Source organism: Mirounga angustirostris, unplaced genomic scaffold, assembly GCF_029215605.1.
Source record: "Mirounga angustirostris isolate CCGP_5_RB_7025 unplaced genomic scaffold, mMirAng1.0.hap1 SCAF_6, whole genome shotgun sequence".
In the NCBI taxonomy this organism is placed as follows: domain Eukaryota; kingdom Metazoa; phylum Chordata; class Mammalia; order Carnivora; family Phocidae; genus Mirounga; species Mirounga angustirostris.
Window position 1 is genome coordinate 28196276 of NW_026991714.1, and position 12174 is coordinate 28208449.

The window sequence follows — 12174 nt, forward strand, 5'->3', positions numbered from 1 at the left end:
GCCCTGCAGGCCTCGTCCTCTGCCATCCAGGGGCTGGCAAGTACAGCAGTCCTGGCCTGGGTGCCACAGGCACAGACACTGTTCTCCAGAGCCCGGCACCCAGCAGCCTGCCTCCCCAGGGACTCCGTGCAGTCCCTTCCTTAGAAGTCCTCCCATCCAGGATCCGGGCAGGGTCCCCGCCATTCAGGCCCCATGGACTTCTGCTCCTTCCTTTCTTCTGGGACCCCCTCCCCTTCTTCCTCTGTGACCCTGAGCCTTGTCTCAGTGCACTCAAGCTTTTACAGAGGCTTCAGAAGCATGCTCTGCTTTCCACCCTGCAAAAGCAACTAAGGCAAGGAAACGCAAAGAATTTGGCTATGTTCTTGGACTAAGTAGAGGGGAAAAAACCTAGGGGAAGCAAGCCAATACATCGGTAACTTATAATATCATGCAGATCCTCACAGAAAGACTGCTTAGCAGGTGGAAGGCAGGAGCTGTAGCCACCACCTGTTTCTATCCTGTTCCCAGGCAGGATGGCAGTTCTGCAGTTCTTCCTCACAGAGCTGGCCTCCTGAAGGCTCCCTGAGACCCTAATTTAGCAGCAGCATCTGTGAAGCCGAACTGAATCATTCTAATCCAGTGAGTCAGGGAGACGGAGCCAAACATAGCTCCCAGCTACTGGAGGGCGGGGGAGACACAGAGAGAAGCACTCTCTCCCGTTTGAAGTGCTTCAATGAAGTCATCTTTAATTCTAACTACAACTCTGAGGTAGGTATTAGTTCTCCATTTTACAAATATGGAAACCAAGGATCAGAAAGGATGTCACTTACCGCAGCTTCCTCCTCACCTTCCGGCTATGCCGTCATGCCAAGTTGCAGCAACTCGAGACTTGAAGGGACTTCCTAGGCCTTCCAGTCAGGGCAGCGTTTCCTCCTTTTCTCTTCCTACAGCACACCTGCCGTAAAGTCATGTGTACCATACAGGTCTAAAACACCGGTGTAATTCGCAATTTTAGGAAAACAACAGTAATGCCACTCATTTCTCACGTACTCAAACAAAACATAACACAACAAACCCCAAAACAAAACAAAACAAGAATGTGAGGGTCCTTGTTAGATAGCTGTTGAACCTGTACCAATCCAGCAGAGAAAGATAAATAATTCACAAATGGTAGAATTTTATTAACAATCATTTCAGGCTGCTTTGTTACCCAAATCCTGCCCATCAGCTGTCACTTTCGGAAGACCTTTCTCCACCTGTCATCAGGGCCCACGGACTCTCCTTTTTCAGCCTTTCACTGTCTGGCCTCTTTCCCTCCATCTCCTCCTGTTACTCGGGTCTCTCACTTGCACCCCTGCCCCCAATCTCCCCTTCTAGTCATGCTTGGACAGACATCAGAATGCTTTCCAAAATGCAAACCTGATCATGCCACATCTCTGCCTAAAATTCATGAGTGGTCACCCATTCCCGGAAGAGGGCAAGGCCTACAGGATCCCTCCCCTTCTGGCTCCCACTTGTCCCCCAGCTGATTTCTGGCCAAGAGCCCTGTGAACCATAAATTCTAGTACTTTTTAACCCGTGTATAAGCTGAAAATGCAATCGTATTCTGGGATGGTCTTTTCTTAAAGATTATTTTCTCTGGAGTGTCCTACTCCACCCTTGTCTGCCTGACAAATGCACAGAGGCAACAGAAAACTGGCAAAAAGTACAAAACCTACTCGGATCCGAATCACACACTTTGCTATGTGACTTTTGGCAGGTAACATTTAATAACTCTATGCTTCAGTTTCATCAGTCTGTGGATGGGGTAAACAAAAGTATGCACTTTGTAGTTATTAGATGGTCTACACGAGAATCCAAGTAACACTTTGGAACAGTCATTGGCATTTAGTGCTTCTGAAACCTTAGCAGTTGTTAGCCACCTTGCGAGTGCGCAGTTTAAGGGTCCCCTTCTCCATGCAACCCTGCCTGACTTCTCCCAGTTACCATTAACCATTCCTCTTTCGGGTAGTGAGAATTGACCCCAGTACTTCTCTCATAGTACTACCCACATCTGCTGCATTATTTCTGACCCCCTACTGGGCTAGCTTCTTGAAGGAAGGGGCCAAGCCTCTCCAGCATCTAGCACTGGCCTTGCATGGAAAAAAAGTTTAGTATTTGCTGAACAGAATAAACACATAGTGGCCAGAAATTGGCTTTGAGTTTATCATCTACTTATTGGCCGTAGGTCTGCCTGGCTGGGGTGAGAAGTATAGAATGTCTTTCACTGGACAATCCTTTCGGTTTCCAAAGCAGTGTCCTGTTTTCCCTGAGTCTTCTCGGCTCCTTCAAGCTTCTTTCCCGTGACACAGCTTGGGGCCTCCAGTTCTTGGTTTTCCTCTTGCAGATGGGCTCACCGTCTGTCAGGGAGCCTCCTGTTTGAGCACCATAATGGAACAGAGCACTCTAGGATTGCTGACAGACACAGAGGACCGAAATGATCTTACACAATCTGTGCCTACTACCCCAGCCAGGAGTACACTGGAGTTTAGTGAGGACACGTTAACAGTTCCTGACATCATAAACACTTATTACTGCACAAAGAATTGTTAACAAGAGCACAGTGCTCTGTAATCCTTAACTCTCTTCATACTCATCCATCTGAATTTTGAAAACAACCTTACCTTTAAATTCTGCCTATTTTTAAAGCTTATATAGTTGTTTGAATCCTAAATTGTCATCCTTCCCAGGAGTTCCTGTTATCTAAAAATCTGATCGGCTGATCAGCAGGGAAGCCTGGGTGGCTCAGTCGGTTATGCATCTGACTCTTGATTTCTGCTCAGGTCATGATCCCAAGGTTGAGAGATGAAGCCCCATGGAACCTGCTAGGGATTTTCTCTCTCCCTCTAACCCCTCCCCCCATCTAAAAAAAAATCTGATCAGCAACTCTATCTAGTACTGTTTCTTTTGTAAATGGCCTCAAGTCCTCTTTTGGAATGGGTAAAACATTAAAAAAAAACCCTCATCTGTCATTAATATCAAAGGAGGGGCCAAGGACAGAGCCCTGGGGCACAGCATAAACCATTCCACAATAAGCCAGTTTGTAGTCTGAGAGTTGGTGGACAGTAACCAACTTCTCCATTTCCCTAATGCTTTGATTTTACCGTGTCCAGATTTTATCTGTTAACAAAATCAGACTACGAGTCTAGTTGGGCATCACTTGCTCTGAATTCATAATGAACATCTATTAAACTCCAGTGATTACAACATTCTTATTTATCACCTCAAGTCATCTGTCTGTAGTCCCGATCAATGTCACACATCTGGCAGGATAGTCCCTGTGTCACAGATCGGGCAGGGACTTATCATAACCAGCTTCCTTCTGTTCTTGGACTTCCACCTCCTCTATCTTCTGGTTGTTTCTTCCGTTTTCCCTTCAGTTCTTTCCACTAAGAGCTCAACACACTGCTGGCAAAGCCCTTGGTGTCCTAGCTGTTACTCACCAGGCTCGGGAAACCTGAAGTATTTTAGAACAGCCCAGCGCTCTCTCATTCCCTTGTTTATCTTATCTTGAACTTCAACTCCTTCCAACCAGTTAGCCCTGATCTTTTAGACCCAAGGTAAGTTCTTTGGCCAAAAGACCAGGAGACAAAATAGGAGCTAGAGTTCAACTTTCTGTCAATACTACTGGAACTTTCTGTCAATACTACTGGACTCAAGCAGATCTTTTTTCTCCCTGCTGACGGTGGACATAGTCTCTGAACTCTTCCTCATTGATAGAATGGGAATATTATCCACTGTGTACCTGCTGTAAAGGTTAAATGGGATGATGTGAAAATGCTGTGGGAGCAAAGGAAGTGCCTGCACACAAAGGGGTCCAAGACCCTCTGCTCTCATCCACAACAGTATGTCTGTTAGGCAAGGGTGGCCGCCTGGATGATACGAAGACCCTTTCCTTCAGGACTTAGGTTTTCCAGTCCTCCCCAAAAATCAGCAAGAGAGGACCTTTGTCAAGAGATCACTTTTGGCACTAGATACAGACTCTTTTTTTCTAATTAGCAGGCCCAGAAGGGGCCCATATCATTCTATGTGTGGGAGCCCCAAGCCTTCCCAAACTCAGCAATTCAATGCCAATGGCATGAGACCTTTCTTTTGTGCCACAATCAGGAGTTGATTTGGCCTTATGTAACCTTCAGCACTGAAACCAACTGGCACTGCCTTGAGATCAACTATGGAGTTTGTTTCTAAGGCTGACTGTGGTTTTCCTGAGCACCAATTGGCCAGACCTTCTATATTTCCCCAGTATGAGCAACTCTCCCAACTCAAGGGGGAGAAACAGCAGGGGCAGTTACCAGTCTCAGAACCTGGCTGGCAGCGGACCATGCTGTGCACACGTCCTCAGGCTTTTCAAAGATAGTAACGTTAACAGACACTTTCCCCAGCTCAGATGTGACAACTGTACACCAGGGACACCTAGTGGCGTGAAATCACTATTAGCTACAAAATCCTTAGGCTTCCGTAACAGTCCTGTACAGTAAATGCCCCACAAGTGGGGCCCTTTCCTCAAGAACAGAGACTTAAATTCACTTTATATTCTGTTTCCTGTCTGCAAGACCATCAACCTAAAGAAATCTTCTGTAGCTACTAAAACTGAGGCACCAGGTGTGGGCACTATCAAAAAAGGGAATGCTGGGCTTTGCCTTCCTCCCCTTGATTTATTATCCTCATTCACCCACAACACACTGAAATTCCCAAATAAGGGACCACCCTTAAAAATACTTGATTGGATGATACTAGTTCTCTAAGAATCATTTTGAGCTAGCTTAGCTAAAACACACTAGGGTGTCTACATGGCTCTGCCTAATCTTTTTCCCCTTATTTTTATTTTCCTTCTAAAAGGAACAGAAGGCAGATGTGCTGGTACACCTTATACCATGCGGACTAAATTCATTTGTAAAGATTACTTTACTCTCCTAGAAAAATACACATTGCAAATTTGAGGGCTACAACTTAACCACTTTAGAGGATTTCTGAGGGAGATGGGGTAACCTTTGAATATCAGACTGTGTGGTGACGTGTGGGAGAGGAATATTAAATATGGTTGTATCAGGAGGACTTTTAAAAAAATGTTTTTCCTTTTTTTTTTCCTTCTAAAAAAGGAAAACCAACGTGCCATCTGTCTGGCTTATTTTGTGTGTGTGCATGTATACACAGGGATAGCTTAGGGGGAGGGGCTGTGTCATGCAATGAGGCAAAAACAAGATGACTTCCTTTGACAGGGGAGCCTTAGTGTTATAGGAGGGAGACAAGGAGAGGTCACTGGAGAGGGCTCAGAATGTAGCTCTCTCTCGTTCCTATGGAGAACCCAGAACATCTGTGGTGGAGGGCAGAAAGCAGAATCATCTCTCAAGGGTATTCCTATCTGAACACATCAGATGTCCTATGAAAGTAAACAGGTCTGTTTTAGAATATAAATGGTCATGACTTCCTGTGCTCCTGAGGTGGGGCAAAATAATCCATGAACACATAATCCTTCTGGGCAATATGTTTCTGGAGTGGCCAGCAGAAGACTCTAGGAACACAGGTGAGGGCACAGTTGGGGAGAAAAAGGTTCTAGAGATGGAGTCTCTTCAGGGAGTCTTTGAGAAATGTCCTTTGTTCCAGTATTCCTAAGTGACAGCACTGGTGAGCTTGGTCTGAATTGTCACTCTGCAAAGGCCAAGGGCCAAGAGTCAGGAGGCCACTCTAGGTTGAAAAGAAAGTACATCTTGAGGCCAGTTTAGGGCTGCAAAATGGTTTGTGGCTAGGCCAGGAGGAGCAGATGTGGAAAGTCTCCGTTTTTTAGATGCCAATGGTCTGCAGAACCCGCCTCTCGTTGTCATTAAGGTGGCCTGAGAACATTATGTAGCAGGGCTGCTGAGCGAACTGGCAGAGGAAGTCCGTGAGATATGCCTGGAGGGAAGAAAAAGAATGGCATTACTGAGGGTTCCCAGGCTCACCATCTGTAGCAGGGCAAGAACCCCAAGTGGTACAGGAAGCACTGGCTTTTAGACAAATGCCAACATCCTGAGCGGTGGCTTTCTATGTTCTTGAATCTAGTTCAGGTTCAACCCAGAGACTAAATTCCATAAGGAAACAAAATTTTCCCAACAGATCTCATATTCCACCCAAGGACCTTCATAAGATGGCCGGGTTGCAAGAAATTGGACTGCAGGTTTAACACTAAGGTGCAAAGGCCCAGACCACCCAGAGCCCTTGACTACTCAGCAAGACAGGAACTCTCTGCCCTGAAGCTCCCAGGATGAACTATAAATAGGTTTGAGGCCATATTCTTCTTTCCGTGGCTTGAGACACTGTCACTTGCAAGACATCTATTTTCTCTGGACATTCTCACCTGCAGATCAATCTGATAGAGAGGATCCTTTAGGGCATCAGGGTCATCTTCCTCATCATCCTCGTAGTAATCCTCCTCTGTTAGACACAGCCAACATAGAGAGGGGTCAGGGCAGAGGCTCCTGCTTGTGCCCCAAGCAGGGAGGCATTACCACACGGCTGGGGTAGGAAGGCTAAAAAAGCCCAACGAATGTTCCTTGTGGGCCCATCCCTCCCCTTTCTTTGGCACCCCATTCTTGGTACCTGTGCACAAAAAAGGTATTTAGCAAGGCTGTCCTCTTCTCAAACTGCTTACCATATTTACTTGTAGCGAGAATGTCAGATAAGAGTTGGCCAGCTAAACCATCCTCTTCCTCTTCTTCATCCTCTTCCTGGTCCTCCCACATATCATTGGAGTCATCTACTTGGAGATGAAAAGCAGCTGGAGCATGCTCACACATTCCCTTCCCAAATGCAAACAGGCCAGAACAGAAGGGTCCCAAGGGTTTCTGCAATGTGGCCAAGCCCTCCCAAAATGTTTAAATGGAAGAACCGAGGGTGTTCTGGTGGATAGATAAAAGGCTGAAACCCCTGAGAAAAACCAAACAGAAAGGTTGCCTCCCAGCTGCCTCCTACTCCAGCCTCTGAAGAGATTTCACAAGGTAGACCAGAAGAGCAGCTCTTAACATGTGTAGCAACGCTAGCCACATGACAGGCATGCAATAAACATTAAAAAGCCCCCAGTGATTCAATAACCCAAACTGGTAAATTTGAACATTTGTAACTTGATCTGTCAGGCTAAAAGTCTGCTGGGAGTAAGAGCCTCGTGCACCTTGACCCCACTCTGCAGGAGTGGCCTGGCGTGCGGCGTTGGCCTCCATGACGTTGGAGAGCTCATTGATGATCAGCTTCAGGATCTTGACCAGCAAAGGAATGTTTGTCCAGCGCTCAGGGTCTGGAAAGGAAAGGAAAGGCTTCTAGGCAAACTGTCAGTGGGCTCACTTCTGGCAGTGCTCACCAGACACAGTTCACCATCCCTCAAGCTTTCCACCATCCCAGACCATATCCACTTGCCACAGAATGACTGAAAGTTTAATAACTTCATTCTGCTTGGTGTTCTAAGAGTTCAGAAGTTAGGACAGATAAGAGAGTTCAGGAATTAGAGATAGGTTTTTGCTGGTAATAAAGCTTGGACACCAAGTAACTGAATAGAGTGCAATACTCCAGTCCCCATGACTTGCAGTTTGAGAAACAGCATAGGTAATTATAAACCTACAGCTGAAGGGGGCAGCTTTGTACTCGCTGCCTACAAATCACTGAAATCACAGGCTAAAAGCAATCTGATAACAAAGACATGCTGATATGGGTATCAGAGCCCCCGAATGAAGCTGGAAGTTGGGGTCCCTGAGATTGTTTTTGCCAACTTTCAGCAACAAGGAGGAACCATATGCTCTGATCCTTTGTTTACCTATAGCTTTCTGATTCTTTTTATCAAAGCCATCACTAACAATTGTATTTTAAAAATCTAGATCACAGTACATCCCTGCCTTCCACCCCATTTAGCCCCTAGGGAGGAGACTGGAGGGGCAGCAGCATCACCCACTTTTGGCTGACTTAGAGCGGGTGCGGATGCCCTCATCCATGCTGTAGATCTCCTCTCCCTTCACGCGGATATCCTGTAGCCGTTTGTCATCTGCATTGATGCCATGCTGGAGCAGTTTACACAGTGCCACAGAGCTAGCAAGGAAGAGCCAAAAGGGTCAATCAGCAACCCATCTAGAGTTCACTCCAAGGAGATAAGCAATTATGTCCTAAGACTCTTCTCTTCGTTGGTGAAAATTGTTCACAACTAATTAGGAGAGATAAGAGAACCTAGCTGAAAATGGGATTTAGTGTTCATAAGGATGGGCTAATGAGAACTTTTGAACTTCTTGAACAAAGCTAGGGTGGGCAAGGATCACAATGGCTGGCCACACGGGAAGGTGCAACAGGGTGATGAGAACCAGTGGGAGGCAAGTCGAGGACAGGAAGTTAGCAAAGCCAGGGTTAGAAGGCTTGGGTTTATAAAGGAGAATAAGCCACTAGCAGTACTTGGCTGGGTGAAGTCTGTGGCAGAGGAAGATCTCTAGCCAGCAGAGAGGGAAAAAAAAACATGGTGTACTTTGTGTCGACTGTGTTTTGGAAATTTCAAGATGGCAGCTATTCAAAGACACCGATTAACAATAAAGAAATAGAGGGAAAAGGGAATACAAGGGGCAGTCTGACATGTTGAACAAAAATCAATGAAGCAAGTCAGGGAAAGAAGAAATGCAAGGAGAGGGCAGAATGCCCACAGAAGAAAGATGGGCTCTACCTGACTTTGCCCTCATATTGTCCATAGAACAGATGCTGTCGGCTTGTCCACTCAGCCATTACAAACTCCAGGGCAGGTTTGCCAGTAGGTCCCGGGAGGCTGCACAGGAACTCCAAGAGGGGTTCCAGCTGAGTGTGCACCAGATGAGCGAACACCATGATCAGAGACTAGGAGGTAACAAGAAGGACACCTACTTCAGGGAAACCAATTTCAGAGACTTGGAGATGAGAGGGAATGGGGCTGGCCAGTCAAGAAATAGAGAACATGGAGATTTCCTTGTCAATATTTCTTGGGCCAGAATAGACAGATTTTACTTAACTGTTCTGCAAGGACAGTAAGACAAAGTAAAATACCTCAGGACCTGTATATTGATTTCCATCTCTACCACTTGGAGGTTGGGAAAGCCCTGTTCCCCACTGTCCTCTTACCTGCATGACACTGAGCGTTTCTGCCTGCTGCATCTTACTGAGGATGGCACGAAGAATCTGGTCCAGGTTCTCCCCCAGCTCCTGCCCTGCCTTGGAGATGAGGGTGGAGACGAGGCGACCCACAAAGGCCGCAGTGAATTCGGAGGTACGGGGGTCCAGGAGCTGGCTCACCACTTGCATCACGTACCACAGCCCATTGTGGCCCTGCTCGTCGTGCCACTGGGCCACCTGCTCCAGCGTCACTGACACGTAGGCCCGCAAGCACTCTCCACCATTCTGGGGAGACAAAGGTGGCAAATGAGATTAGCAACGGGGGGACAGATGTCAGGAGGCCCTCAGTCTGTATGGGCAAATGTTTTTCTTAGAGGCCTATGCCTCATAAGAGTAATGAACCTACAGGGTTTGTGGTGGGCACATACTATTGGAGTCAGGAATTTACTGTTACAGATATAGCCATGCACTATACAATCCTTGCTTTACCTAATCAGCTATCTCAAAAATGCGGATTTCCGATCACAAGGGATAATGGCCAAGTAAACTAAGTTTTAGCCATAAACATCTACTTCTAGTACTGGAAAAACATGTTTCAGATGTAAGCAATGATTACGGACACTATAGGTCTTTATGGGAATAAAGACAAAGCTATATGAACCACTGTCTCCTTAGAGATTTCCAAAGGCCTATTACTTTGCTGACTTTATTAAGTCAGAAAAGACTTTCTTATAGCTTCAAGTCTATGTTTGTAATCTCATCCACAATAGCAATACCCAGATACAGATGGATAGGATGTCTGGCATCCTTACATAATCTTATATATGTAAGATTACAACATATCCCAAAGCAGAGAATGCTTGGCTTCTGCAGTCCAGACCGTTCCTGGGTCCCACGGTTAAATATGGATTTGAGAGACCTGTATCTCAAAAGCATGAGACTGTGTCAGCTTTCTCAGGCTACTATACGCCCATGGCCGGTGGGGGGGAGCGATCTTCCCTCTTCTAGTCACCACAGCTCAGATACCTGCATGGTGGCATTGTCATCTGTGTGAAGGGTGCATTGTGCCACGGCTGGGAAAGCTTGGCAGATGAGTAGCTGGGAAAGGGGAGGCTTTGTATTCCGTACTACTGTAGTCAGGATATCAATGGCTGTCTGAAGGAGAGAAGAGGAAAACGAGAGAATCAGAACCGCCCCTAGGGTGGGGGCCGGGGGTGCCCAACAACCAAGATCCTTATTGCATGGATACAACATAGCAACCCAAAGAAAGCTCATTAATTTTCATTAATGAAGTTTCTGAAGGAAAGGAATTAATTCGATAGTAGGCAGTGCTCTCAGCCTCCTCCTGATAGCTCACTGCCTGCTCAGGTATGGGGGCGGGCAGTTTACGGCGGGGAGTGGACATTCTGGTTACATGGTCAGTGGCACTGTGTAATAACAGCACTCTTTTCAATTCAATGAGGGCAATTCGGGAACAACAAGAGCCATTTTCTTAAAGCCTCAAGACTCACCCACTGTCCTGTGGGCACAGGAGCCCAGGAAAATCACCCTATGAATCTCTAATGCCACTGGTTTCCTATCAGCGAGGTGCGATCTACAGGTGACATGTGCAGAGCGTGTGCACGCTCTTTTTCTTCCACCTCCGCCCACACCGGTGCCCTGTAGCCACTTACCGCACACAGTCCTGCAGGGATCTTGTCTGCTGGGGCCTGCATTATGCTCACTAGAGTGGGAATCAGCCTCATCTGCATTGGGCCCTGACAGGCTTCAATCTGGGACAGCTCCTTGAAGATATCTTGGGCCAGCGAGGCGACGACAGGATCTGAAGTGGATAAGGCAACACAGAATCCCCCCCCCAGTGGTCTGCATGTACTCTGCAAGAGCCAGAGTATGCATGGTTTCATTAAGTCAGAGACTGGCCAGTAATAGCTACTCCTAAAATGAAACTTGGCTCTTTTTCTGGGGCAAATCTTTAATGACTTTTGTTCTTATGAAACCTGGATTATGAAACCAAACGCTTAAGGAAAAAAAAAAATCCCCACTGATACTTTGTTAAGAAGACCATGAAAGTTTCAAAGATTGCCACAACACTCATTGCCAGGTTCTCCCATGCTGAAGAGGAATCATATACATCTCCTAGGGGTTAGTCACGATAGAAAAAAGAACTCCCAAAGCATTTCCAATGCAAAAGGCAAAACCCTCACAAGGCAGAGCCTTGTGAAGAAATGAAACTTTGGCTTGACCTACTTCACCTATTTAAGAAATATTTCTTCCTGTATCTAGCAGGAAAAAATAGAAAGTGTGCAGTGTACTAAGATACATGTTAAAAGATCACTGTGGCATTGCTTCGAAAAAAAATTGCTAACAATCTAGCAATTTGAGATACAGGTGCACTAACAGAACAGGCAAATTATGATACAGCCATTTTATGGAATATTATGTGGTGGCTGAAGAGAATGAGAGATACCTAAGAGTGCAATGTGGAACCTCTTCAGGATACATTCTTTTTTTTTTTTTTTTTTTTGAAGATTTTATTTATTTCGTCAGAGAGAGAGAGCACAAGCAGGGGGAGCGAAAGGCAGAGGAAGAAGCAGACTCCAATGCAGGACTTGATCCCAGAACCCTGGGATCATGACCTGAGCTGAAGATAGATGCTTAACTTACTGAGCCACCCAGGTGTCCCTTCAGGACACACTTTAAGTGAAAAAGCAAATCAAATAAAATGTTTAGTATGATGTCATATTATATAACTCCTACCTCTACATATCCTGTATTTCAATATTGGCGCTTCCTCTATAAAAACAAATATCCTCAATATTTTCTCTGGTAACGAAGCATTACACAAGTAAAGTGTTGTTAATAATACATACTCACTAATGAAAAACTTAAAATGTAGGGAAGTATTCAAGGAAAGAAAACACCTGGAATTCCACCACCTAGAGAGACCTACCCTTAACATTTTGATGTATTTTCTTCCGATATTTTTTTAATATATGTTATCTATAATTTGTCTAAAACAAACCCCAAACTTGGGATTATATATATATATATTTTAAAGATTTTATTTATTTA

The 12174-nt window shown here is 45.7% G+C and overlaps 1 protein-coding gene across 3 annotated transcripts in view; it reads right to left on the minus strand.

The window, feature by feature from the left end:
- Window positions 1-2541: 2541 nt before the first annotated feature.
- Window positions 2542-12174, minus strand: part of IPO9 (importin 9) — a 62855-nt gene continuing 53222 nt past the window's right edge. For 2 of the 3 annotated variants that reach the window (XM_045877044.3, XM_064594019.1), the window contains 9 exons: window positions 10776-10924; window positions 10129-10257; window positions 9112-9387; window positions 8684-8850; window positions 7934-8067; window positions 7163-7285; window positions 6647-6751; window positions 6353-6429; window positions 2542-5910 (listed from right to left, as the gene is read on the minus strand). In XM_045877044.3, the coding sequence (XP_045733000.1) occupies window positions 5800-5910; window positions 6353-6429; window positions 6647-6751; window positions 7163-7285; window positions 7934-8067; window positions 8684-8850; window positions 9112-9387; window positions 10129-10257; window positions 10776-10924 (1271 nt within the window). In that variant the 3' untranslated portion in view covers window positions 2542-5799. Of the gene's footprint in view, window positions 5911-6352; window positions 6430-6646; window positions 6752-7162; window positions 7286-7933; window positions 8068-8683; window positions 8851-9111; window positions 9388-10128; window positions 10258-10775; window positions 10925-12174 lie in introns of those variants that run through there. The other variant, XM_045877046.3, reaches the window with a different exon arrangement.